This window comes from Zosterops lateralis (genome assembly GCF_965231275.1).
Source record: "Zosterops lateralis genome assembly, chromosome: 6".
In the NCBI taxonomy this organism is placed as follows: domain Eukaryota; kingdom Metazoa; phylum Chordata; class Aves; order Passeriformes; family Zosteropidae; genus Zosterops; species Zosterops lateralis.
In genome coordinates, this window is record NC_139761.1 from 15,320,202 (window position 1) to 15,347,663 (window position 27,462).

At 38.0% G+C, this 27,462-nt stretch overlaps 1 protein-coding gene across 2 annotated transcripts in view; it reads right to left on the reverse strand.

The window, feature by feature from the left end:
- Window positions 1-5,411: 5,411 nt before the first annotated feature.
- Window positions 5,412-27,462, reverse strand: part of UNC79 (unc-79 homolog, NALCN channel complex subunit) — a gene marked incomplete at its 5' end in the record, with an annotated part of 106,278 nt that continues 84,227 nt past the window's right edge. For both annotated transcript variants that reach the window (XM_083864446.1, XM_083864445.1), the window contains 9 exons: window positions 5,412-6,365; window positions 7,035-7,076; window positions 10,661-10,738; window positions 12,943-13,140; window positions 14,486-14,672; window positions 16,295-16,470; window positions 19,804-19,893; window positions 22,401-22,478; window positions 26,226-26,330. In XM_083864446.1, coding sequence (XP_083720572.1) covers window positions 6,165-6,365; window positions 7,035-7,076; window positions 10,661-10,738; window positions 12,943-13,140; window positions 14,486-14,672; window positions 16,295-16,470; window positions 19,804-19,893; window positions 22,401-22,478; window positions 26,226-26,330 — 1,155 coding nt within the window. In that variant the 3' untranslated portion in view covers window positions 5,412-6,164. The remainder of the gene's footprint in view (window positions 6,366-7,034; window positions 7,077-10,660; window positions 10,739-12,942; window positions 13,141-14,485; window positions 14,673-16,294; window positions 16,471-19,803; window positions 19,894-22,400; window positions 22,479-26,225; window positions 26,331-27,462) is intronic.

Sequence of the window (27,462 nt, forward strand, 5' to 3'; positions counted from 1 at the left end):
ATTACTTGGTAAAATAATTTGGTCCTCTAACCTTCTTCCTAGGAAAGCTTGGAAACATGTCTGGGCTACTGTTATTCTGACACACACTTAGAGCAGATAAGTATCTGATATTTGAATATTGGTGTCTTCAGGGTGCTGATCACAGGGAGGAAAATGCCAATAGCATGATTTTGTTATTGAAGGGCTTGGAAAATGCTTTGGTCAGGTACAGCTAATAGGATCTCCTGAGCAAAAGTTGAGCTGCAGCTCCTGGAGCACTAAGATGATTTAGGAAAATGCTGAGCTCTGAGCCGTGTGTGGTCAGAGTAAACCAAGAGGCAAGAACAGGGGAACAAATGTGCCATACACACGTATGACTCAGAAGAAAACCTGCATTGTTGGCTTGAATGCACAATGATGGCAACAACAGGTGTTGAATAAATATATCTGGAGGAAGATCAAATCATAGCTGCATCAGTTTAGCAGTTTAATGTGAAACCTCCCTGGAATCCACAAACACCTGAAACACATATTGCTGTGATCACTTCACCATATCAATCCTTGCTCCTTCTGACCTATACATAGGGGTTTGAGGAACAAATTGTGCCTCTCTGTAGACTTTGGTACAACTGCACTTTGTCCTTGCTTTGGATATCACAAATCAACACCGTGTACACAGGATTTCATTAGCTGTGCAAATTAGGTAAGTTTTAATAACTTATTTATTTATTTATTTTAGTGGTGGTCCTTTATACTCTGTTTTACTGACACTTTCCTGCATGGCAAGGATTCACAGGTGTACCAAATCTTTTGTGAAGTACTTCACTAGAATCAATTTGGCTTCATCAAAAAGTAGTGGAGCTGCCAGAAAAGCTAACCTGTCTAAAAAATCTATTACCTATAAAATTTTTATTCTGTGTGTCAAACTTCACAGGCATGCTATTGTGCCTTTCTGAAAGGACTGAAAGGGCTTAAAGTTGCAGAACAGCCATAGCAGTTATGTTGTCCAGTCTGAATTGTACCTTGAGAAAACTGACCTGGAATTACATGGTGTCTATCAAACCTTGAGCCTCCTATCTCACAGTCATGGCTTGTCAGGTTTGATGGGGAGCTGGTTAAACGCACTGTCAGAGCAAGTTACCTGGGGCAGTACGCTGAAGGCTGCTCACCAGTTGGCTGAAAGCCCTCTGGTATCTATCAAGTCCAGGAAAATACTGTAAAATGATTCACAACGTAGACTTCCAGTGACTGAGTCATGGGTTCCACTTTTCCATGTTAATGCTCCGTAAGCATGGATGAGAAATAAGCCACTCTTGCCAAGCTCTACCAGCTCTTCATAGTCTCCTGCTCCTTGTGCCTGCTACAATTCACAAACCACAAACAGTGATAGCTGGAACCCCTCAGGTCACAGCTGCAGGACTAAGGCACAGTGGGTCACCAGGCAGACCAGGACTCTTTGTCATGTGGCGTTCTGTCCTTTGACCTGAGGGATTTCCAGTGGTGGCCACTGACTTCCCACCAGCAAACCCTGGGAAGGCCAATGCCAAGGGTGGATTCAGCTTCTCTTCCTGAACACTTTGCAGCTGGGGAGCATCAGGACATCTTCCTCTTCAATGGCCATTCTCACTGCTGTCCCTTGATGCTCAGACTCCAGCTGAAATTGTGCTCAGCAGGAAGAGGCAGAAATGGCTAGAATAATTCAGAGTTACAAACCAAGTGACAAATGCAGAGCCCTTCTTTTCAAATTTGCATCAAGCCCAGCAAATTGTAGTGCTGTTGCCTCTGCCTGACTTCATGCAGAATGGTCAGCTAAAGACCCATATCATTGACTAAGCAGCTCTTGTGCAATCAAGATTCAGATCCTATTGAAAAAAAAATAGACTTCAGCTTTGTCCTAGAGTCACATTAAGAGGCAACAAGAAAAACTGTGGACAGAACTGTCCCAGAGCTGCGTGCAGCTGAGGGAATAGCACAGGATTCTTGGCTGCAGAACTCTTTTCCAGGACACGCTAGCAAAGACAAACAGCCCTGGGCTCTGGTTATCTTCATCCAGCTTGAAAGGAGGCTTTGCAGGCCAGAGTTCAGAGACATCTTCTGTCTCAGAACGTTCATCAGTCCCAGAGCACAGCGACTGCTGTCATAGCATGGAAAACAAAGCCAGAAAACCAACTGTGCTTTTAGGGCCTTTGAACTGCCACAGCTCTAATGACACGCTGCAGAAACATTACGTTTAAGATAAAGCATGTATGTAGGTAGCAACTGATGTGCTGTAAAAGCCTTTGTGTGACCCTGTGTGCAGCTCAGGCCGTGGTTTTCCCTGGAGGCAGAGGAAAGCCCCTGGAGATGCCCACGCAGACATTAACCTCATGCTCAGGACACGGGTTATGTAACCCAGCAGGAGTGGGGGTTTAACCACTGCTCCTTCCAAAGTGCCCCTCATTGTTGGGAATTTCACAGTTCAGCACACCATAAATTAATTCTTTTACTAGGTCAGGCCTGGTAACAAGAGTTGATTTAAGCAGCTTATTGCAACAGAAGACTAAACACTGTTCCTAAATGGCAGCTCTCTATGATCCTACAGAGGATGGATTCTGCTCCTGCTGACACACACCCAGGGTTCTGGGAGCATGGTGGAGCAGCAAGATTTGCTGCTGCTGTGTGGTAGCATTTTCAGGGAACACCAAATGTTATTTACTTCCTAATCTTCCTACAGAATATAAAGAATTGCTGCTCTGGGCTATTTCAGAGAGATAATGTGAGTGACTCATTTGAGTTGTATATTGACCTCAGGCACCGTAAAAGATATATTTTACAGTGCTTTTAAAAACTACTAATGCAGATTTCTGTACTTCTGAAGATCCCTAGAGTGCACTTCAAAGATTTTCCTGAAGTCTTAAACCGCACATATCTGGTCAAGCCCCATGTTATTTGTTGTTATTAGTCAAACACCCCTGATCATTGATCATACCATCTTCCAGGCTATATCCCTGATGCTAAAGCACCTTCTTAATAACTTGCAGTCCTAATTTGCCTAGGCATAACAGCTCCATAAGAATCATATTAATTATAATCAGTGACAGATACATACTAAATCCTATGTTGAAACATGGGAGTAGTTTCTGTGACCAACTCTTATCTCTAAAGCCAGAGCTGAAACCAAATCTCAATTCCCACAGTGTTAAACTGTTTAAAGACCTGGATTCAGCAGGTCTGTCTTTGGCTTGTGCTTAATTTTAATAACTCCCCACCACTGTATTTGCATTCTTTTTTTAGTTTTGCCAGTCTGAACATAGATGCTTTGAAGCAGATTTTGCCAGGCAGGGAAAGAGCTTTCACCATGTTGCTTCCATGCATTATCCACAGAGATGCCTGATCACAGATTCTCCTTTCCAGAAGTGAGTTTCAACAACAAGCTTTCTCAGTCTCTGCTCTTCTCCTGCAAATCATCTCTTCATCCTTTAGATTCCCACAATTTCCACTGCACCCATCTGAGTTCACCCACCTCATGCCTGAAGGCCTCAAATTCCCTCCCTCTCCTTGTCTTTCAGATTCACTAGACCACAGCATATCAAAATACAAAAATCTCTCTCCTACATGTCCCACTTTCAGGGGCCCAACAGCACTACCATTTCAGTAGGGTGGCCCCAGCTCCTACACTGGGGCCCCCTATTAATGTGGTTACTTAGCAAAGGTACCACCTGTGTTGCAGGCACAAGATCAAAGAAGACACAGCTGAGGGATGGAAGGAGTGAGTCCCACTGAAAACACAGACCACAGCTCCTTTTTGCCCAAAGGCAAAGTTCCAACTGCCTACCACTTAGCATGGTATTGCACCCCCATGAGGGAGTGACAAAGCTTGGGGTGAAAGGAAGGGATCCCAAAATCAACAAAACATGGCTCAACCACCAGCATTCTGCAGATGAGCAGGGAAGTGCCTACAGGGAATCATTATGGAGAAAATCCCAAAACCTCTTCAGGAAATCATGCTGGTCACCCCTCTGAAGTACCTGTATATTAATGCAGACAGTATGGGGAATAAACACAAGATAAGAGACCTAAGAGACCCAAAAGACAAGTTCCTGGATGAAAGAAGGACACAAGAAAGATGGTTAATATTTGAGAAGAACCTACTCCAAGCTCAAGAGCATGCCATGCTGGTGCATCCCCCTCCCTGCTCCTCCTCAGGCCACACTATGATCTCAGAAAGGCTCATTGGCCACCACCCTCTAAGCAGATGCTGCTGACTGAGCCTGGGCTGCTGCCCCACTCCTGGAAGCTCACTTTCACCATCACCTGTTGAGAAGATGCAAAGGCACCCGATGTGAGTACTGCACTTAAGGGGAACTTTTCACAGGGACCTTGTACATCCTCTTTGGGTCTGTGTGCATGGGAGTGTGAATGGGCTGTAGTAAGTGTACTGTGAATGTTCTCTCTTGGATTCTTAAGTATGTTCAATGTGTAAGTAAGATAGGGTTCTAAGTGAGTTGGTGTATTTATAGAATACTTTGTTAAATTGTTGAAATTAGGCTATTGATTAAGTGCTGTTAAAACCTTTAGGCTCAAAAACTGTTGGTCATGTCTAGGTCTCACTTTGGCAAGGGGATCCTCTCTGAATCTTGACTCAGTGGGAGGGTCTCTTTCATTCCCTCATTCATTTTTATCCCTACTGTTTTTTCATCCCCAGCCTCCATGTAGATCATTTTAGGTTGCTTTCAGTTTTAGATTATCCAAATCAATTTCTCTCCACTGAAAACACATAGAGGATTATTTTTAGGCAAGCTAGCACCTGCCTTACTGTTTTTTCTTTGTTTCATTGGTTGGTTTTATTTTTGTTGTTTTTGTAAAGCATAACAGTACTTTAATGGCATATCTGCAAACATTTCTGTTTTTATTTTAGTAAATACAGTGAGGGAAGACTGGCCTTTCACAAAACCTGAAAACGTACTCAGGCAGATTCTATGAGTGGTAATAAACACTAGGAATTTAATACCATTCCAATATATCGCTTAATATTTGTTATTTTTGTAATCAGTGCATTACAGAATAAATACAGAAAATACAACTGGGATTGCACAGATTTAAGTATTTATTATAAGAGGGGGTATATCATTATACTTTCAAGATTTTATGTAAAATCCACTGAGTTAATTGATTCTCCTTATATTCCAGTGGGCTTTGGCTGAGTCTCCTAATGATATTAAAATCCATCTGTTATTAAACATCATGTATGCAACAGTATGCAAACACTGGGATTTGTAAATATCATTATGCAAAAGTTCAAGTCCAATCATGCTCCTCTTGAAGTTTGTAACATAAATTCTGTAGACATCAATAAGAATAGATTTGGGATATCTTTTTAATTGCACTGTATACAAGTATTGACAGAAGAATACAATACAGTAGTCACAAAATTAAAGAGGCTTCTATGAAACCTACAAAGAAGAGCAGCAGAGATTCAATGAAGTAAAAGCAGTATTTCAAAAAATAATAAATCAGACCTGGCAGTTTTGGAAAATGTACTGAAAAAAACCACAAATTAATTGGCACAGTTTAACAACCTAATTTCTAAGTGCACTTCATAACAACTCTCCTTACAAGCTGCTGTTTTCCCAGAAGATGATGACAAAAAGCCTCATTAGAACATCACTGTTTTATAGTGACAGATTTTATTGCATTGCCAGCTGTGAATCTAAAAAAAAAAAAAAAAAGACATCCCCTCTAAAAACTTATATAAAGGTTCCTAAAAACCCTATTTTCTTTTGTAATTGTCAAAAAATAGCAACGTAGCACTTCCATGTTTGTGAATACCCACAATTCTATTTTTAAAAAAAATAGAAGTTAAAGAAAAGTGATTTTTGTTTTAGCTTCAAAAATAATGTAAAGGAACATTTAAGAACAAGTTATTTCAATGATCAGAGAGATATGTACAATATGATAGATTTGAGTTCAATCCATGTTCATGAACGCAGACTTAGAACCTGTTGATCCTGAGTAACTGTAATTATAAACTGGCAGGAGCAGGCTCTTAGCTTCACCCATTATAAGCTTTTTCACAATCTGTCCTAGGCTAAAAAGTGTAGCTACAGTATATACTCTGTATATGGATTTGTACAAAAGGTCTTTTACAGCTCTAATCCTGTTATTGCTAGGCTAGAAAATTAATATTTTGGACCAAATTACATGAATCATAAAGGATAAAACTGAGACGCAGCTTCTGATGACTGAATTTCTACTTGAGCCATTTTAAACTGGGTACACTGCAGCCACTTGCGGAGCACAGATGAGCTATTGTTCATTTGTCCTGACCCCTGTAATATCCTCAGGCTGTGATGGTTGACATTGCTCTGGATGGCTTGGAGGCGGAGCTGAAGTCCAGCAGATAAATGCTGTTGAAATTATGCAAAACATTTAGTTTCTTACCTTTAATACATACATTAATATAGCAATGTGAAGAGTACTGGCTGTTGGCCAGGGAGCTTCTTACACTACTCTCATGTCAAATTTCTTTCTTCCACATCCTGCCCTGTAGTGTTGCCATGGAAGGCAAATGTACTTACAGAGACAATTCCTTACTGAGACCAAGTCCAAAACTTCTCTTCACCAAAAATCTCAACTCACAAACCACACATCCACCTTGCTCTCTCTTACAAAGAGGGCCAGATGGTACAGTTTTACCCAAGCAAACAGGCCCACAATATCTTCTTTAGAACCCAAATCTAACTCCTGAGTCGAGTCCCAATCCTGGTTTTTCAGGGAACTCTCAAGCCTAAGGCATTAAGAACACCACAGCTCAGGGAACAACCAATCTCAGTAAACAGAGTGGAAAGGTGCAGAACCTGGGCAGAGGAAAGTGTTCCAGAAGGGAAAAGGAGAGCAGTTGTCTAGAGGGCAGGTATCTCAGCAAATGATGCTCTATCTAGGCTCACGCTTTCATCTCAGCTGCATATGCTACAATTATCTATTTTCAGAGAATATGGAGATCGCATCTTATTTCCTGAATTTACAGAAATGTATAATACTAACGATAAAAGGATAAGGTACTAGAAACAACTTACCTTTAGGTTTGACTGTATCATTGGCAACCACATTGGTATGAGCTGGAAGAAGAGGTGCATTTTGTTACTATACAAGTGACTGTAAACATGCTACAGTTACTGTGAGACAGAGAAGGATACATCTAATGCATTTAGCCATTTGAATTGGCATGGTCTGAACCACAAATCTGAAAATGTGGTTATTTTAAGTACTTAGAGAAGGTAACTCTCTGATATAAAGAAGCCAGTTTCCCTTGTGTTATAGTAGCAATTTCCCCTGTTACCAGTAACAATAATTGATATCCTGTTTAAGGCAATGATGAGACTACAGAATTAAACTTGTTACAGGAAGTCACTTCTTACTTTCCTTGTAAGGTTTCTGTTTGTGCACGTGAGCAATATTGGAGCAAACCAAGTAAACATTTCACCTGGTGAGGTATACATCAAGATATTAAAAAAAAAAAAAAAACAAAAACAAAAACAAACAAACAAACAAAAACCACATGCAGCAGTAGTTCTTAATAACAGGTCATATATTTAAATGGTAACCAACATTTTTTAAGCCACTAGCCACATCAGTGCTTCACTGCAGAATGTGAAATATTCTGTACGCTGGGAAGCACAGGTAAAAGCTATCCAGAAGGACAAGGTGAGGAGGTGTGCAAATTTGTCAGCTGTGATTGGACTGGAGTGATACATGTTTCAGACTCCTGCTTTTCAAGGAACTTTTACTTCGGAGGAAGTGTAACATGACAACCTTATGAAAACCAGAGAGGAATTTCTAGCAAAAGTATTCATGTTTTTCAATATTAATTTACCCACTGAGGTTACTGTTCTAAAATGTTCCTCCAAATGGCATTAAAATTTGCAATTTGCCAATTATGCTACCGGGAGCTGCAAGTTAAACCTAATCACTATTGACAACATTAGATAAAGTGCTGTTTCCCTTGTGAAAGGAATGATAATTGTTTCAATTTCAGTGCTCTTTTGCTGGAGAATTATATGCAGCTCTGTCAGGATTCATTACTTAGTCTACCACATGAAGAACCATAGTCAAACCTCAGCATTTACAGAGAGATGGATGCTAAAACAGCTGGAATGCAGCCAGATGCAGCAGACGTGTGAGTTCTGTACATCCTTCCATAGGCTCTCACATTAATGAAGTGCTTAATTAGATGCAGTGACCACAATCCCAAAGTGTGTTTTTGGTGAGGAGGGAAGAGATCTGAGAGGCCATGCTCCACACCCCACTGCCATCAACAAAACATCACTGACAATTTCATCTGGCACTGATGGAGCTCCTGTGGAGTTAGCCAGTGGTGGCAAGACTGGTGTCAGAAGTCCATCAAGCAAGAAGGGAAGCCAGCTGGAAAACTTAGGGTGCCCCTCTGCATCTGAACCAATTCACTGGACAACTTTTACAGTCAGCTGAGAGAATCAAGCACTTCACATCCAGTTCATCTTGTCCCAAAGCAAGTATCTAAAATAGATCAAGATGAATCATGTCCAAAAATACTGACTGCAAAGGGCACTCATGGAAACTAGCTTTTATCAGTATCTCTTCTGGACAAGTCTAAGGTCAGATACAGATCTTTGTCCTCCAGCACCAGTTCTGTCTTGCAGGGTCTGGACATACTTAGGGAAATGAAACATTCTGCTGCAGGCACAAGCAAGCAAACTCTCCAGTGCTACAGCTGCCAGATAGATAAGTCACACAAGAAGACATTTTTATGGAAGCACTTGAGTTTTATTCACTAATCCTCAGCCAACCTTTTCTTCACAAAGGAAGAATACCAAACACTAGTTAGAAAGAACAGTTGGAAGAACAGAGTACTGTCAGACACTATCAAATTTTTTGAGTTTATATTTTCAACAGAACTATATTCATTTCAGTTTAGTTTTTAAAGGGAAACCAGACTGTAGAACAGGCTGGTCATGGTGCTGTTCTGGCTCCCCAAACCTGCTGCTGCCCAGCTCTCTAAAAAGCTACACAGCAGCTGCTGGAGCTGCCCAAAACCCTTGGGTCCCTGCAAAAGGCCTTGAGCTATTCCTATCTTTACTGTAGGCTCCCAAGTTCCTCAGAGATACATTTGATGGTCAAAAATATGACCAGCAAGGTACTGGTCTCCAACACCAATGCCTAACATGGTATGGCCACTTTCCCAGTTCCTTTGACATTGAAAAGCAGGAGAAAAGTTGAACACTTTCATTTCATTTCACAGTCACTGAAGAAGAGACCGTCTCAAATTTAATTTTTTTTTAATTAGAGAAGCCACTCACTGGTTTCGTGTGTGAATGAGCTTTGCACCACTGCATCTTTGAAGGACTTCAAACATACAGTAAGTCCCTAAATCATGGAACTTATTTTTCATTCAAATCTACAATAAATATTTTTACAACCAGTTAGTTAAGAAAAGAAATAGTAATCTGAAACTATGAATCCTATAGTACTATTATGCATGTATATTGTTCATACAGGATTTCATTTTAAGGCTGAGTAAAAGGGATTTGGTTACCCAAATTCTTCTCCTCCATCTCCCTTCAGTAAACATGAAAGCTTAGCACCTTAACTCAGAGTTCCACGGTTTTATGAGCTTGATTTTATAGTAGCAACAATGTCCTTTTAACCTGACTTAGCATTATATTGATATATACTCTCAAACCTAACCCCCTGAAAGCATTCATTTGAGTTGTGACAAGGATTTGGTCCTAAAGGCCTCTCTTTCCACAGCTTTAAAGCCACACTTCATCTTTGTCAAATTTTGAACATCCTGGACTGGCTAAAAGAGAAGCCCATATGTCTTTCAGACATAGTCATAATCACTTTAACATCCCTTAGTGACAGAATTTCTGTAGTGAGTCAAGACATTACAAATCTATATTTTCACAATGAGTGTGAGTGTTCTCATGTCAGTTGACATAAAGACCTTCAATTTTAGCTACTTTATTTTCAATTCTTGCTTGATCATAAAAGACTGTAGTAAAGCAACAGTCAGAAATTTCCTTTATGGCAGCAGAAGAACTATATTAACCTTAACTACTTACGTGGAAACTCTCTTGCACTGGGAAAACATAAAAAAGGATCGTAAAATTGATTTATGTTTGTGAGACTACCTTAATCCTTCTGCAAACACTGTGATAACCCATCTTCAGACTGAAGACTGACTATGGATTTCCAAAGAAACAATTCATACACATATAATAACAAGTAAACCACTGTGGCAAAAAGTTTTTGTTATCTACCTAAAAAATGTGAGGCTCGGAACATAGAGGAGATCTGCAAATGACCTATGATGATTAAAAGATACAGAACGGCTGAAAATTCAGGCAATAGCTAGAAGTTCTCAAAGTCAGTGACATTAATTGTGTCTATTAGAGGAATAAGATCATTACTGACATTAATGGCAATAGAAAGAGGAAGTAGATTAGATGTTAATTTAAAAAAAAATCAGGAGAACTTGAATGTGAGATTGTGGTCTGGTCTTCTTACCACAGATTTTATTTTTCAGTTTGCTCTGCTAAGTTATATTGTGGCATTAACATTCAAGTCAGTTTCTTTTTTTGAGTGGGAGGGGGGACAATACATTTAGAAATCAGAACAATCAGGCAATATAATTTAATTAATATTCATGATATGGTATGCCTACCTTTACAAAGATAGTAGAGTTGCATTCTTGTAAAGCCTCCATTAAACTGATCACATGCAGGCACACCATTTCCACCATCTTGGAAAAGAAAAATCAAGTGTAAAACCAAATTAATATCCAGCATAAAAATTCAGTAAGATAAGCCAACAGTCTCTAAGGAGGATCTTCCTGTATTCGCTAGGCAGTTATACTGTACCACAAAGTGCATTTATTAACCACTGACATGCAAGATTAAATATTATATAAGCACATATTGGATGTTTTTCTTTATTTAGTTTCACCCCAGTGTGGTAACATCTATCTGTTAAGATTTCAAACCTTGATATATTTTAATTCTTGCCACACATCAAAACAAGTTGTCTTTGGCTTTGTTCTTTTCAGACATCATAAATTGTTTTTCATATCTTCACTATGAAATTCTCATCAATCTGTGTGTCAGAAATTGGTATTTTTATTTATTGAATCTTTGAAAATTAACATGCTCACAAACCCCATCTTTTTATCCTCCATCAAAAGATAATTTATTGTTCTGAACTGACAGCTAGTCTGCAATTCTTCCATTTTGTACCGTAATTTATGACAGATGCAAATATCAGTTATTCAGTAGCAGACAGTTTTTATGTTTTATATTGTGTAAATTCACAGGTACAAGACAAACACCCTGAGCCAGCAATGACTATTTACAGCGCCTGTCTAAACTACACACAAATTCCCCTTGATAATAATAAACTTAGCTTTTATGTTGTGCTTTTCATCTTCAAAGTGCTTCACAAACACTAACTAACTAACCTCACAACACCCCTGTGAGAAGGCAAGTATTATCATATACATTTCATAGAGCAAGAGCTGAGGCAGAGAGCTTACTAACTGTGGCTTAAAGCTGCATAATTATATACTTTCAGAAAAAGGACTGGAACTTGGGACTTCCCAGTCATTTTCTTGTCCCAGGGCTTGACAAGAGGCTTTTGTGTCTGACTAAACAACTAGTTGTTTGGAAACACTTCTTGTTCCTTTAAATGGAGCTTCCTGAACTACTGTTCACAGCAATGATTTGTGAACCACAGAGATCACCCCACATCTCAGAGGCTAAAATATCATCTGGAGACAGCTTCAGGTGGTCCTTGCCTGATATGGACAAGACACAGGAAATAGTAACTGGCTGAGACATTCAACTGCAGCCCATGCAATAACAATTAAAAGGGCAAGGACCATACCTGCCAGGGATGGAAGATGCTTCACATGGGGAAAGGGGAATTATATAAAACAATTCCCCTAAATGCAGGTCTACATTTAAAATAGAAAAAAAGAAAACCCAAACAAAGCAAGAATGAAAACCTTGGTAGCAGCAAACCTTAAACCCCCAAACATTTAGACCTAACTTAAGAGGAATGGGCCATGTATAAAAATGTTTCCCACTCAAAGCTAACATCAGGCTCTCCAGAGCCAGAACTACTACTGAACACCCCAGTTAAAAAGTTTTGACCTGTGATGGCTATCTGGGATGTGGGAAACACAATAGGCCTTGCCCATCAGCAACGAGCTCTTAACCCTAAGCCTGCAGTTAGAGAGAATCATTAGTCAAGGGTAAGCAAAGGAGCAGGTATGAGAGGGCTGCTGGAAGCCCTCTGGGTTCTTATTGTACAGAGTTGCTCCAACAGAAGAGTATTTGAGATAAACAAACATTTAAAGGTTATTTCCAAGCAAATGGTTTGGATGATTTCTGGACACAGGGAACATTTCCCTTTTAAATTTTATCTCTAGAGATGCCTCCTTCCAGTCACTCATTACTCAAAAATGTTTCAAGAGATATTCATGTAGCTTATTTATAATGAGTAACCTGTGAATTATGGGTGGCCAGTTGTCAGCAGTTGTGTATTTTTTCACCATCACATGGTAAAAAATAATCAAATGGATATTCACAGAATTATCCTAGAACAGTTCATTTCTGCTGTAAGGCAAAGTCAGATAAAACAACAGACCACAGTTGAGAGCAGGAATATGTATAAAATGGGAAGTGATGCAAGGAGCTCTTAATCCAACAAGCAGCGACTCAAGCTCCTGATACTGTTTCAGGCAGATTCTGGCTAGATCCTGTATCATCCATCCTAGTGGCTAGGCCCACTGTGAGGTTAAATCGCCACTAATTAGCTATCCTTTTAATTTCTCAAAAGCATCAAAGTCACTTTATGATGTTATTCATAGTCTGTTGTATTCCACTGAAACAGAGCCAAGCCTCCTCTGAGTTTAATCTGTACTAAATCTGTCTGCAGCACCTGACTTACCACTTTGTTATGTGCCATCAGCTGCAGGATGCTCGGTGTCACTCGGCTCCAGAACTCCAGGGCTGTGAGGATTGCTGTAAAGCTAAATTCATTCTGGTTCTGGACTGTCGGAGCTACTGCTGTTTGTTCACAATACACTGTCCAGAGCTGAGCAAATATAAATGCATGGAACAGGGAACACATGTGCAGAACAGATGTCTGTAGGAACAGAAAACAGAAGAAAATGTTTATTTAAATAAGTATATTGAGATACAGTGCAGAGGCTTTCCTCCCCTGCCATGTGTCCCACTGTGCAATTTTGCCCCTCACTTTCTTGCTTCCCTCCCATTAGGAACTAGTAAGTCAAGTACACCTGATAACATCTTCTCCATGTTTAAAAAATGGGTTTATATTTTCAGACCAAAAACTGCATTTGCAAATATGCTCCCATGCCATCTAACTGCCTGGCATTAAGGTCAGTCCCTTTAAAATAAAGTTAGTTTTGCAAAACAGGTATTCAGGACTATTTCTGAAACTTTCTTGATGGAAATCTCCACTGCAATCTGTGGAAGGCCTGAAGGCTCTGGCATATAGGACTCCATTTTGGAACTTGAGAGAATAGTTATCATACAAAACACATGATTTTACATCTGTTCTGTTAATCTGTCACCCATTTCGGCTTTGCTGGGACTGCTCATAGTCACAAGGAAACAGTCAAGGAAAGAGAATTCATTTTGCATACTCAGGCATGGCTCCTTGCTAATCCTCGTTATATATCACAGTGTCTGAGCCTCCAGGACTGCTGGACATTAACCACTTCATTACAAGAAAGATGCTTCTGGTCAGAGATGTTTTCTCAGTTTGCAAGTGCAAGTGGGATTCATGTTCTGTGGCAGTAAGACTGCACCAAACATCGCAATGGTTGCTTGGTAACTGGAAAGAGGTTATTTGAAAGAGCAAAAAAAGGCCAAAGAAATGAATGGGAAGCATCAGTGTCTTGGCTGAGTGGAGGGAAAGAAAGGAGAATTTTATTTATAAGATAAATGTGTGATCATTCTGCTTCTGTCACTAATAAAAACCTGGTTGGTGTCAAAGATTGCTGCTATACTTATCTTAAACTACTGTCACAAATGTCTTATAATCTGTAATAACTCTTCTTGTTCTGAACACCTGAAGAAAAAAGTTGTGCTTGAATCATCACTGTGTCTAATTATTTTGATCATAAAATCATTTACATGCTATCCAATGAAAATATACAACAAGAATAAATAACTGAGAGATTTGCTAGAGAGATGGTAATTGCTAAAGCTTCAATTTGGAATTCAGTTTTTCTTTCCTCACTCCTGTGTTCAGACATTTTGAAATAACCAAACCTCAAACTTAAGTGTACTAATTTCATCAGTTTTCTAGGCATGTAAAAAAACCTTTACTTTCTTAGTACAGTTTCTTTCCTGAGTCCTGGGTTTTATTAAGCTTTTACCAGTCCTTTTATCTTACTAAAAATAAATGTTTGCAATAAGGCCAATACATAACACATCTCTACTTAAAACACATAACTCCTTACCTTTGATTGCTCTGGAAACCCAATCAGAATAACAATAAGGTGGTCAGCAATTTGTGAACCTGCATCCAGTGGAATAGGCATGCAAGATGATGGAGAATTTGGACAGACAACATTGTGCGTCAGAGACCCCAGAAGTAGCCAGGACAGCAAACGAATGTGTGAGACACATTCTATGAACTCCTTGGGCCTGTCAAGAAAGAGCAGATTTTACAACGATACTAAGCTTTCTGGTTTTCCCCAAAATATGGAGTGTCCTTATGCACATTTGGCAGATGCAGTCTCAGTGTGCTGGAGACACAAGATCATTGGTAGAGCTAGTGGGAAGATTCCAACCACACAGAACTTGGTGGCCTGGACATAGCATATACAAGTCCAATAGAACATATTTGGTGGATTGAAGAAACAGTCTCTATAAAAGATTAAAGCATTCACAGATCCATTGCTTCCATATACAATGATTTTTTAACACAGATATCATCAGATGGGAAGGATTGCCCAAGTGGAAATGCTCCTCTCAGCTCCCCTGGACACCACGCAGCTGCCTCATCTCCACTGTGTTCCACTTCTCCACTGGTAAAGTGGAGTTAATTTCTGTGTTCTTGAGCCTCTCCTTGCACATTTGGATTGTGTTTTTGAGGGCAGGGACTATGCTTTTTTGTGACACAAGTATTTACCCACTATCTAGTGCACTGTATAACTGCAAAGCATTGTGCTTATATAATCTAAAAAGGAAGAGCCCTTTACTGGTGACATCTTGTCTGTCCCTTTGCTGCTTCCAAACTCTGACTAAACACTCATTTGAATTCATAGGCACAGGAAAAAAAAATTCCATCAATAAATCACTATTTACTAGGCCACTCTCCCTGCTGGTTTTAGTTTCTAATTTGATGTCATTGTCAAAGACTCATATTACCCAAGAGGCATTCCATTAATTTTTGGTTTTTAATAAAATCTGCTACAATTCTCTTCCTCAAGTCCCTATAGAATCTTAAAGTAATCTATTACTTTCAATTCAGAACATGTGTTCCTTTTTTTTACATGTAAGGAGCTAAAGTGCACGAAGATAAGCAAACCAGTATTTCCAAAGCAGATATGCTCCACATAAATGCACATGCAGATGTATCTAAAGGACTGGAGCCTAAACAGTTTAGCCCGCACAATCCTGGACAGGTAGTCTGGGACAAAGCTGGGACAGGAACACAGGTTTGTTGAAACATAGTCCCATAGCCTACACTCAAAACATCTTATCACTGTAACACAAGGGACAGTACTCCTCTTTTTTTAGAAAATAAAAGACTGTACATCAGGACTTCTCATAGTGAAAAGGGACAGAAAACATGTCTTGAGCAGGATTTTTCTCATTTAACTTTAGCCAGGTGAAGTTAGTAGTTTATCATAGATCAGTATGCCCACACTTAAGAGCTCTCACTCATTTGTACTCCATAATTTCAAAGGCCATTTCCTGTTGTATTGTCTATAATTCAGAGAATATTTTCTGTAATTCTAGGACTGATCAAGTGCCTGTGTGATTTTTATTGTCTGCACCTAGACCAAGAATCAAGTTAATTTCCAGTGTTACTCCAGTCAAGCCCCTGGAGTTACCTCCCCTTTCCCTTTGGCATTTACTTTAAATATTACATTGACAAACTCCTCAGTTGAGATCAGCGAGATGCTGAGCAGCTGCTTCAATGTCCCACTGCCACCATTTCCTACTGTGGGTCTTATCTATGAAATCTGGCAATAAAAACATAATTTTGTGAAGATGTCTAACTCATTTTAGTATTCCTTTTTGTGGAAAAGCGTCCTCACCCTTGCTGCATTGCCGAAGGAGGATGGTAAAGCCAAGGCAAATATCGGATCACAGCTTTGTTGTCCCTGTGGTTTCCTCGGGTGATTTCCATAGCAGCAATCTGAGCTAAACCAACTTTCAGATGGCCACCAAATGTGTCTTCATGCAGTGGCTGAGAACAAGTCTTCATGTGACTCTGCAAGGCAAAGATCTGATTTCTTACCCAAAACCAGTATTTTGCTTGAACAAAGTTCTTCCAAAAAACAGCATAAACTCCTTCACTCCCCTTCAACTCCTTCTCAGGATCTCTAACTGTGTCTACAAAACAAAGCTCAGAAATAGATTTTTTAAAATTCTCCAATCCCTATATATTAGTAACACCTGTATGATGCAGATCTTTCCACAAAGGGCCACAATTCCAAGATGCCAGACAAATTATAAATTGGGCAAAATGTATAGGCAGCTTTTGTATCAGCAAACTCAACAGATGATAAATACAAACTAATGCTTGCACATCCAGAGAGCTTAGGTAAAAATGAAAGACTCTAACCATTTAACAAGACAGCATCTGGCCAGGAAATGCCTTCCATGTGCAATATTCCATTAACATATTCAGAAGGAAGCTCTCACTTATTCACCAGCAATATGACTATATTGCACTAGTCAGCTATATTGCACTATTCAGTTACAAATACCTTCAAGCTCTGGCAATAAAAAGGGCCAAACCTCTTACCAAGAAACACTCAAATATTTATGCCTGTAAAGATAATTTATTCTGCTTTTCCAGCTTTAAGGGATGTTGCACTGCTGCTTTTTGAGATACTTCTGTATTTCTATTAAGCTAACTTTGCATTACCTTCTGGTACTAGACTAACAGAGCACATGCTGACTGCAGTTGCTTGATTAAAAGGAGAGCCATATGCTTCACACAAGAAAATCAGGTCATCAGTTATTCAATTATTATAACAGGATAGAAATCAGTGAACCAATAATATTTTTGTAACAGATAAATATCTGACCCCAGAAACTTACACTATCAAATTGCTTAAAGTTTGTTTCAAGAGAAAAAAAACCCTATGCACCATCATGAATATTTAATGACTTTGTTATACAGACAGGTAAAAAGGATAGACAGTTATGAGGGCAGATACATTATAAATCTTCAAAAATGGTAGAATTTTCTAAATAAAATCCTGCCAAAATTTACTAATTAAGATCTTATCTCAAAGGGAAAAAGAAACCATAAGAGACTGAACAGAAACAGTACACTGAAATGTGATTATCTTGGGAATTAACATTTACACCTTTTCTATAGTGCAGCAGTTACTAATATACAGGACTGAAAATAATTAGCTTCTTTCAAATAAATTATTCTTGGATTCACAAAAGATGACATAGGATATAAATAAACAACTTTAACTATGTCTGTTCTCTGAATTCCTACAGAGAGTGGCAATTTCCAAATTTGAAAACTGCCTTCTGCTGTTGGGATTGTTACTGGTCGTATAAATCATGTGGCATTCTTTGTTAGCTATAACCCCAGATGATGTTGATAATACACACTTGTCATAAGAAATTGTACAACTGGATGATCTTAGGACTCACTTTCAAGGGAGTAACACCTCTGTTAATAAAACCCAAGCAATGTAAGTAAATACATTAAATGAGCTTGCAAGAATTTGAATCTAGATGTTGTGAATTTTTTTGAAGTTCTGACTACTTGTAAACTTAGAAATGCTTACAAATATTTTCTCAAACATGTTGAAACCACAAAGTTTTATCTGTTTAAATAAAAACTGGCTTTTAATTTTCTAAAAGCTTATTCTTTGCAATCTATAAAATTATGGTCATATTTGACTCTCCTATTATGCTAATTTTGTCCTCAGATTCCTGTATTACATGGTTAAATCAAAACAACATGACATTTCTAACTTAGTTTAAAATGGCCAGATGACTGATTTGGGAAGCTTCTTGTCCAATTTCAAAACATGAAAGTGAAAAAACATGCAAAAGTTTTAGCTCATGTTCTACCTATATGCATATATAATTATTAAAAAAAAAAATTGTCCCACTGAAGATAAGAAGTAATCATCAGACTTCATCACTGTAAGAATAATTCTAAAAATCCGACTACAGCTCAAGGGAGATGGGCAGAAGGAAAAAGCCCTAATGACAGAAAGTTTTCTACAGAAACATTTTACACAGGAGAGAGGATACCTGTAAGTATTTATAAGCAATTTTTCTCCATTCCTGGTTTCAGGTAAGTCCATTTTTTTTTCCTGTGGAACTAGCAACCCAGATATATCTCTTGCCTTATTTATGATTCATTTGCCTACCTATTCTGAAAGCAGTTCTGAACTTTAACAGAAATGGGTGAATAACTTAAAAGGATAGAGTGGGAAGGCAATACAATTCAACTTTAAATGATTAATTACTTTGTGCTTTGAAGTAAATTTCTACTACAGGATAACTTCTCTTACAGTATTTTTTTTTCAATTCAAAGGAACTCATGGACAACAGGGTAAGAATTTAAGAAAAAGAATATTTTTTCCAGTAAAATACAGTTACAGTGAGTTTCAAGGCACAAGTTTCAGTTTAGCTGGGAGGTGGCACAAGGTGGAGTTGAGGGGCCAGAGGGACAGTGAACAAGTGAGTGTATGAGAAACTAGTAGAGTAAAATTTCTCATCTCATTGCTTCAAAACTGAACTTTAGAGCAGCAAAGTTATTTAGACTATTTATTTTTCAAAACATCTTAGAGAATTTCCATTCTGTAGGAAATTTAATAGAAGCATGAAGTTCCTCCATGAAACAGGAATTCTAGGTTTTGATTAGCTAATGAGTACTAGGATCTCTTGATGAAATGCATTCTGCTAAAATAAAATATTTTATTTTAACAGAAGTATTTTCCCATCACTCCTCTTAACAATTTGTTATTCAACTAATATAAAGAAACCAAATGCAGTTTTGACTACAGAGGTAAGAGCTCTTTGGTTTTTCCCCACCTCCAGAATATAAGCTGATAATGAAAACAGCATCCATTAGAAAAAGGACACCTCCTTTTTTTAGGTTAATTACTGCATTTTAATTACCTCTGCATTTCCAATAAAATTAAGTGTCTGCTTGTATCTACAAGAGACACAGGATTCCTTCACAAGAGTGTACTCAGTTGTACAGGCAAAGAGTTTTATGCTTCCCTGGGTTATATTAAACACAACTACTTCTCACAGTGACTTTAGTATGACATTTGCTTATCATCAACATTTCAGAAAAATCACGCCTGCATTTTTATTGTGTGCTCATGATGTTTGAATCAGCCTCCATTTCAACACCACATAAGCTACTTTTTACTGATGCCACAGAAGTCTCTAATCTATAACAGCATTTATATTTTTTTAAAAGAGAAAGAAAAAAACTGTCAGTCATCCTCAAATACTTCCTACCATGTCTCCTAGGCAGATTCCTTACAGAAAACTATTTTTGTCAAAAAAAAACCTCATACACTTTAGAACAATGTATGCCAGAACCAACCTTCAGTTTGGTTAAGGTATGCATATCTGCAATGAAATCCAGCACCTCCCCAACATACTGCCTCATGCATTCCATTGCTGCTGTTCCACACTAAAACATAAAAAAATAAGTTTAAGTACTGGGTTTTGCTTCACCAGAATACAATTGGTCTGTCTCAAATTCTTTATTTTACTTTTTAGTTAGAATAATTAGGAATAGGTATTCTTTGATGTTCTTCCTCTCACTGTATTATGTTCTCTTATCTGATTATAATATAAGAAGATAGCCCAGCTGCTGTAATTTCTTCATGCATCATAAAATACTCTTATCTATGACAGCAATAAAAGATTAACTGAAAACACTGTCAAGAATATTCTTGTCATGTCATCCTGAAATTTACAGTGGCCCAGAATCAAAGTCTTAAAAACTCGATGAGAATTGAACTACTCAGTTTTTCAAGCAGCTGAGCATTTCAGCAATTGGAATCAATCAGTTACAATCAAAGAAAACAAAATTCAGTCACAGGCACAGATGCCCTTATTTCACATTAATCACAATGGAAAACCAGTTTAAATAACTTCAGGTATTTTATATGTAAACATCACTAAAATGAGCATCGCTGAAATGTATTGTTTTTTCCTTTTTGCAAAAATTAATGAATATTTCTTGTATATTTCTGAAAAAAAAGCATTGAAAATAAAGCATCTTAATGGCACTTAAGCTATGCAGTGCTCCAGTTAGATCATAAAGGTATAAGCTTATTGAGAAGCCACCTGCGCCAGAGCAAAAACAACCTCAAAGGGAAAACAAAAGGACTCAGTGTGGTGCTTGCTGTATTCATACACTCCAAATTTTCATAATCCTTTTCCTAGAACAGTGACAAATATGAATCTGGCCCTCAGCTAGCACAAGATGTGCCCGAGGTGCATAAAGCAGTCAACAGAACAAAGCTGTCAGATTAAATACGGGCTTTGAATAGATCAGAGAACCCTGCAGGGAAGCTTTCCAAAGGTGATACTACCAACCCACCAGGTATCACATAAACCTCTGTTTATATGTTAATAGTCTGAGGGGAAGATAATGCTAGCTGAATTCAACAGGAGCCTGGGATGCCTCATTCTTAGGGGCCAAGTAAAAGAAATGTTTAACTTTTGAGGTGAAATGATCACATTATTAGATATCTTTTTGATATCTAGTAATGTGATCATTATTAAATCACAGAGTTAGATATCTTTTTGAAGTCAGAAAAATCTACTTTATCCCAAGTCATAGGCTCAGGGAAGAACACTGCAATAAAGTTTAGAGAAGAAAACTACTGTTCTTTGACCTCCTTTTGATTACCTGCACTTTGAAGCATAGAAGCTGATTATCCTATCTGAGTATACAAATGAACTAGATTTAGTTTTAGTCGCAAAATTATTAAGCCACAGTTTCAGTGGCTGAAATTTGAAAACCTGCTAGCATTCTATATTTAAACAACTGACCTGGGCACTCCTCATTTTTGTATGTTACCTTACTATGCCATCTTCTGGCTTTTCAAATGTTGTTCCTGTCAGTTCCCATGACAGAATAAAAACCAGTAAAATATGGTCATTGTGAACCCTTGTCAGTATATCCTCCATTCAGTTTATGTGCAATAAGGATTCAGCCTGGGTTCCAGAATATTGAATAACAGAATTATTAAAGAGATTACACTCGAATCTCTGAAAATAAATGCTCAGTTTCACAAGACTTTTCTCCAACAACCTGTTCTGTTTCATGCAAGCAGTAGGCAGCCTAATTTTCTATGATTTCTTCTGAAATGATCATGTTCCTATCACACCTTGTAACACCAGTGTTAGTCTATCTATTCAAAGCAAGTATAAATTAAAATATCCTGTTGGGAGGAAAGGTATTATTAAAGATTGGCATTTAAAAAATCACGCACTTCAGAAGATACATGGGAAAGATCCTATGAAGTCATCCCTAAAGTTGGCACATTCATAGGGAAACAAGTTTTTCTCACTCAGCCTGTGAAGCAAACCTTGGCTTACCCTCTTCCATCTGCTTGGGCTCTCAGTCACATGTGTCATGGAACAAGCCAAGAGCTCCCATTGTGTTACTTCCTCCCATATTCACCAGGTGCATATTCAGTGCCTGGGCAATTAGGAGTACTTGTAATTTAGCTACACTCATCAGCAGGATATAGATGAATGACTTACACATTACTAGAAAAATACCATTAACTCCTTTCTTTAATCAGATAATCCTTTGTAAGAATGGAGCCAATGGCTTGTAGTTCTCCATCCTGCTACCATTTTTTGATGCATTTAGCTGGTGTGTTCCCCACAGAGAATTGCAGATCTTTGATTTGTCTTTTTGAGCATAGGCTCTGCTGAAGTCAGTTACATGACTAAAGGTTATCAGTGAAAGCAAGGGAAGCAACATCAAATTCTGAACTTTTCCACCATTAATAAAAAGGATGAAGCACCTCAACCTCTGCCTGTAATAGATCTGGCGAATCACAGAAGAAATGAAAAGGAAAGAACATTAAACAAAGCAAAGCAAGCTGAATAAGATGTGTTTTTTAAAAAATCAGAACAACAGTACTAAGAAATGGACTTTGCTTCAGTACTTACTCCAGGCAGTGAGGCAATCATCTGTTTATGTAGGATTGTTGATTCAGCTAGTTTTGTTCCAGCATCTGCACAAACAAACTAAGAAGAAATTAAAGACAAGTTATTTTTAATTATTTTTGAGGAACCTGAAAACAGTAATAATTTATTCATTACTTCATTAAAATCAGTTCAGATCTCTTCTTGCTTTTATTCATGGTAATTTTCCTTTAGAGATCTCTTTCCTTATAAACAACCTACTTAACTCACCATTATAAATGAGATAATTTTATTGAAAAAAATCTGACTTTAATGTGCTTAATTAACACATATGCTGTACAGAAGCAATTTGAAGAATATTGTGTAACAAATCAGACATTCTTTATGAAAAAAATATTTGCTATTTCTTCCATTTATCAAATGTTCCTCCTTCATTATAGAGTGAACCATGAGAGAGAATGATAAGGCAGGATGCCATATTCTTCACTGTAACATTATAACATGTTCACTGAAGTTCTACAATGATGAATTATATGAAGAGTTTTGAAGTTGAAAACATACTAGTATGGTGTGGTATAACTTCTGCACAATACTACATAAACAAGCTGCTTCTGAGAGATGGTCAGTGTCATGCTATTACAGTAGAATATCTCTCATTGCTTTTCTCATGCTTTTATTTTACCTTTTTTCTTGTTTCTTTTTGTTTCCAAATCCCTTGACCTAAAATCTCCAATGTCCACATCATTCATACATTAAATTTGCTAATGCTGTTAATGTAATCATTATAAAATTCAATAATGCATTGACATTCTGCAAATGATTTGCTTGTTCCTACAACTTGCATTTTATCTGTACTTGAGTCATTTTTGTCCATAGTGATGCAATGTAACTTTCTAAGAAAGAGCAGACAGAAAATAACTGTCAACTAAGGTCTAAGCCTAGATCTTCCTTCTCATTAAAAATTAATTGATACCATGGTATTTTCCCAAACTGAGACAGATATTGACTACCATATTTTATGGTTGTCTAATGCATATTAGCAGTACTCTCAATGACTAACTGCTCTTCATGAAAGTATATCAAAATATCCTTTAAAGCCCTAGAATTCACTCTTACACTTCCACAAGCTTTACAACAGAACAGATCAGGTACACTGAATCTTAGGAACTGACTGAACAAGCAAATTCTAAAGAGACACCAGTATAATTTGAAGTCAATGGAAATCCTGAAGATGTGTCCTGATGAAATGTGAGCTGGAGAAAAGTACTGGGAAACAAAATGCTGAGAAGAAGCAGCTCCTATGGAAACCCATAGAACAGCAGCATGTACATGATGGGTTTCATTTGCTAGGACAAATCAAGGAGACAGTCCCTTCTGTACCCTTTATCATCCAGGACACCCATGCAAAGATTGGAGTGATCTTGTTAAAAATTCTCATTCTTTGTAAAGTGGGATAAAGTTAATTCTCATCTTAGCCTTAATGTCACCAGTGACACTGATGGCACTATGTAATCTGGATAAATGTGGGTGTCAAATGTACCTTTCTAGGAACTCCTTTGTTAGTCAGCCCACGACTGATCTATCATTAAATTAAAGTGCTCCTAGCTCCTTTGTTATCTGGAACATTTTGACAGAATCTCTGTATTCTGTGTGCACTGTCTGTATAGAATCTTACATACAGGCTAACTTGTCCATGGAGACATGACTGTTGGAAATTAAAACCATTTCCGTTTGGTGCTCTGTTAACTCTGCTATGGCTTTATCCATTCAAAAGCACACAATTTGAATTAATGTCATAATGGCTTTGTGTGGAAAAGAGGTGAACCAAGCCCTTCATTCAATTGATGGCATCATAGAAAATTTAAAAAATAAGAGACAAAAGCATTTTTACTGGTAGATTTCTTAAATTACAGTGGTGCTTAAGATGGGCTTAGTGGTTACTATGGTACTGCAATTCCAGAGGCTGTTGAGTGATTCAGACCACATACTACTGAGAGCTGCCAATTTGCAGTGTCAATGGGAGAAGCAGTCATCATGCCTCCAGTAGGCATCTATGGCAGATGGTCTGAATACAACCCCTATTCTTCACCACTGACTGCATAAAAACAGAAGCTGGCTGCTTTGGATAGCAGGAAATATGAATCACTTCATCAGCCTCTGAAAGAGAGACATCATAAAAGACATTTATATCCACATTAGATGCTGTTGTGTTAGGTATGAATACATCCCAAAGGGAATACAGCATATGGGAACAGTCCTAGGAGGAAAACTCAGTCAATTACCATTTTATCTTTATGAGATAAAGGTAATGTAAGAGAGAGTTTTGCTTACTGGGTCTCTCAGACAATTGACTCAATATGAAGGACAAGTGTAAATCAGTTAAATCCCACTGCCAAAATTGACACGGCCTGTTTGCATTCTCAAATGACAAATTCAGGAAAGACTAGGCTAGGCCAGGGGATTTTCATGCTTTGAGGTAGCGACAAAACTGAACTACAGAGTAATGCAGAATAATTGCTTTATTCTGTAACACAGGATAAGTCACTTCAAGTCAACAAAAACCAATGTACATGGTATCAAGGTGCATCACTGCAGCTGTAAGACAGAAAGAGGTTGGTGGTTGTTATTTGATAGTATTGACTTGGACTGAAAAAAATAAGTTAGTAATAATAATAAAAAAATACAAACTTTTTAACTTAAATGGATTTTTAAAAACAACCCTTAACCATCAAAGAAAAAAATCAACTCATGTGTTATTCTTCTCTTCGCAACTTCTTCCCCTAACACTGATAGCATAATAATTGTTTTCAGAGTTATCCTAACTGCTATATAATTTCATTTATCAGTATTATTTCTCTGTCAACTGGCAATCACTTACTTACTATGAGTAATGTACCAGTACTCAAAAGAAAATAAGTCCATAGTAAGCTACATGAAGCTTTGACCCATAATAGGAAAGGAAAGAGTGAATGGAGCTCTGATCTGGGAGCATAATGAAGGATCCATGTAATAAACACCTCACCTGGACCTTTTGAAGTGCTGTTATGCTGGTGCCCTATAATTTTAAGTTTCTAAATTTAAGTTCCTAACATATCATTATCTCATTGTGAACAATGAGAGCCCACTCTCATTGAGAGGACCTGTGATTACATTTGATGGACTTCAGCAAATTGTTTTTGTGGGACAGGCTTGTGATGCCAAACTCTGCTATACTTCCCTTCTTGGAGGCAGAAGTTTTCACCAGTCTGTATCTCATTTACTCATATTCTTCAGTGGTAGCTTGACTAGCTTGACCCCACAGAATGAAAACAGCAGAAATATTGTCAATGTATTCTTTCCTGGAAAACTACAGGTCAAAAGAAAATGGCCTTCAGGAACTGGAGACAACTTTACTGCCAGAAACTGAGTTGTGACCCACGACCAACTAGCAGCCCTTCCCACACAAGCTGATGACAGGGACTGAGGCCAGGATATGAAGACAAGGCAGTACCAGAGCCTGCTGCCCCAACAGGACATGATATAAAACTCAATGGACTCAACCCTTATGGGTCCCTTCCAACTCAAGGTATATTCTGTGATCTTCAATATATCAGCAGTGATGCACAGGTCATTATCATTATGTGAAATTTGGATTCCAAATTTAGTTTCTTAAATTTTTATGTAGGAGCCTTAATGTATGCACCAATGCATACAAAGGTAACTGGATTTAGATTTTAAAAGTTCTTGCTTCCCCAGACATAGCTGGTACTTTCTGTGACCACGATGGACTTAGTTCTTCAGCCTCTGCCCCACTCCCAAACCTGGGCCAAGACAGGATCAGTATGAGAATTACATCAGAATTTCCTGTACCTGCACCAACAGCAGCAGATTCATGTCTGGTAAGGGGGACTTTAACTTGAGTGCTTGCAGTAACTCCAATATAACACAGCGTGTCAAGTAAAATTTGTCCCTTTCCTGCAACAAAAAACCACAGAATTATGAATGTCCTGAAATTCACTGACAGCCACTAGAGTAAACCATAAAGATACTTTTTATCTAATTTTGAGAATAACAAAGTTACAGAAATGTATGGTTTCTGCTGTCTTAAAAAGAAGCCAACATCACTCATAATTTATATAATTCTACAGACTTAATTGAATAGACACCAATGAAGGTGATTTTTCTTTGATATTTTATCAGACATTATATCCAAGATTTAATATTTCACACATGAAATACAGATAGATTTTATAAAGCCCAGATATGCAAACATAGCTTTCATTAAGTAGTCCCATGAAAAGAGAAAAGAGGAAAGCAGTAAGAAACAACACAGAAGAACAAAACTGGTATAGTATTTAGCATTATTCTTTCATGGAACCTGCAAAAAACAGTCTACATCTCATCATAGTCTTTTTCTGTTGTTATTCCCCTTTAAAAAAAGAGTGCCTCCAGGACAGCTGCTTGGACCATCTATTTCCACTCATTAGACTGGCAGTACTTTTCCATTTCCACAATAAAAACAGTCTTGGCTACAGCTGCTACAACAGAAGCACTTTAAAACATGGGGGCAATCAGCCAGTGGAGATTAGAACACAGAAGTCTAAGAATAGAGTTGTAGGGCTGAGTCAGCAAGGAGGTACAAGAGATAAGATGGGCTTGTTATACATCTTACTTTGACATTCTCCAACTTCAGACGATAAGATAAAAACGTGAAACAAATCTATAACCTGCTACTGACCACAGCAACTCAAGAGTTTTGATAAGCAGGAGCACCATGCTCTATTTCAGACAACCATCAGAGATTAAATAAATTGTCTAATAATGAGTGTATATTCAAAGTGTGCTTAAAATCTAAAATCTAGTATCCTCCAGTTTGTAAATCCCATGCACTTGCCTAACTTAAATGTGTGAAAATTTCTACTCAGTCAAGGCCTCAGTTTCTCCACAAAACCTGTAAAATGGGATCATTTGTCTCTTCCTCAGAGAAATTTTATGAGGTTACTTGATGACAGACAATTTGAAGGCCACCTCCAGGTACACACAGGAGAAGCTGAAAGTGAGAATGAGCTTTTGCTGCAGCAGACCAAGCAGTCACCAGTGCTCCTGT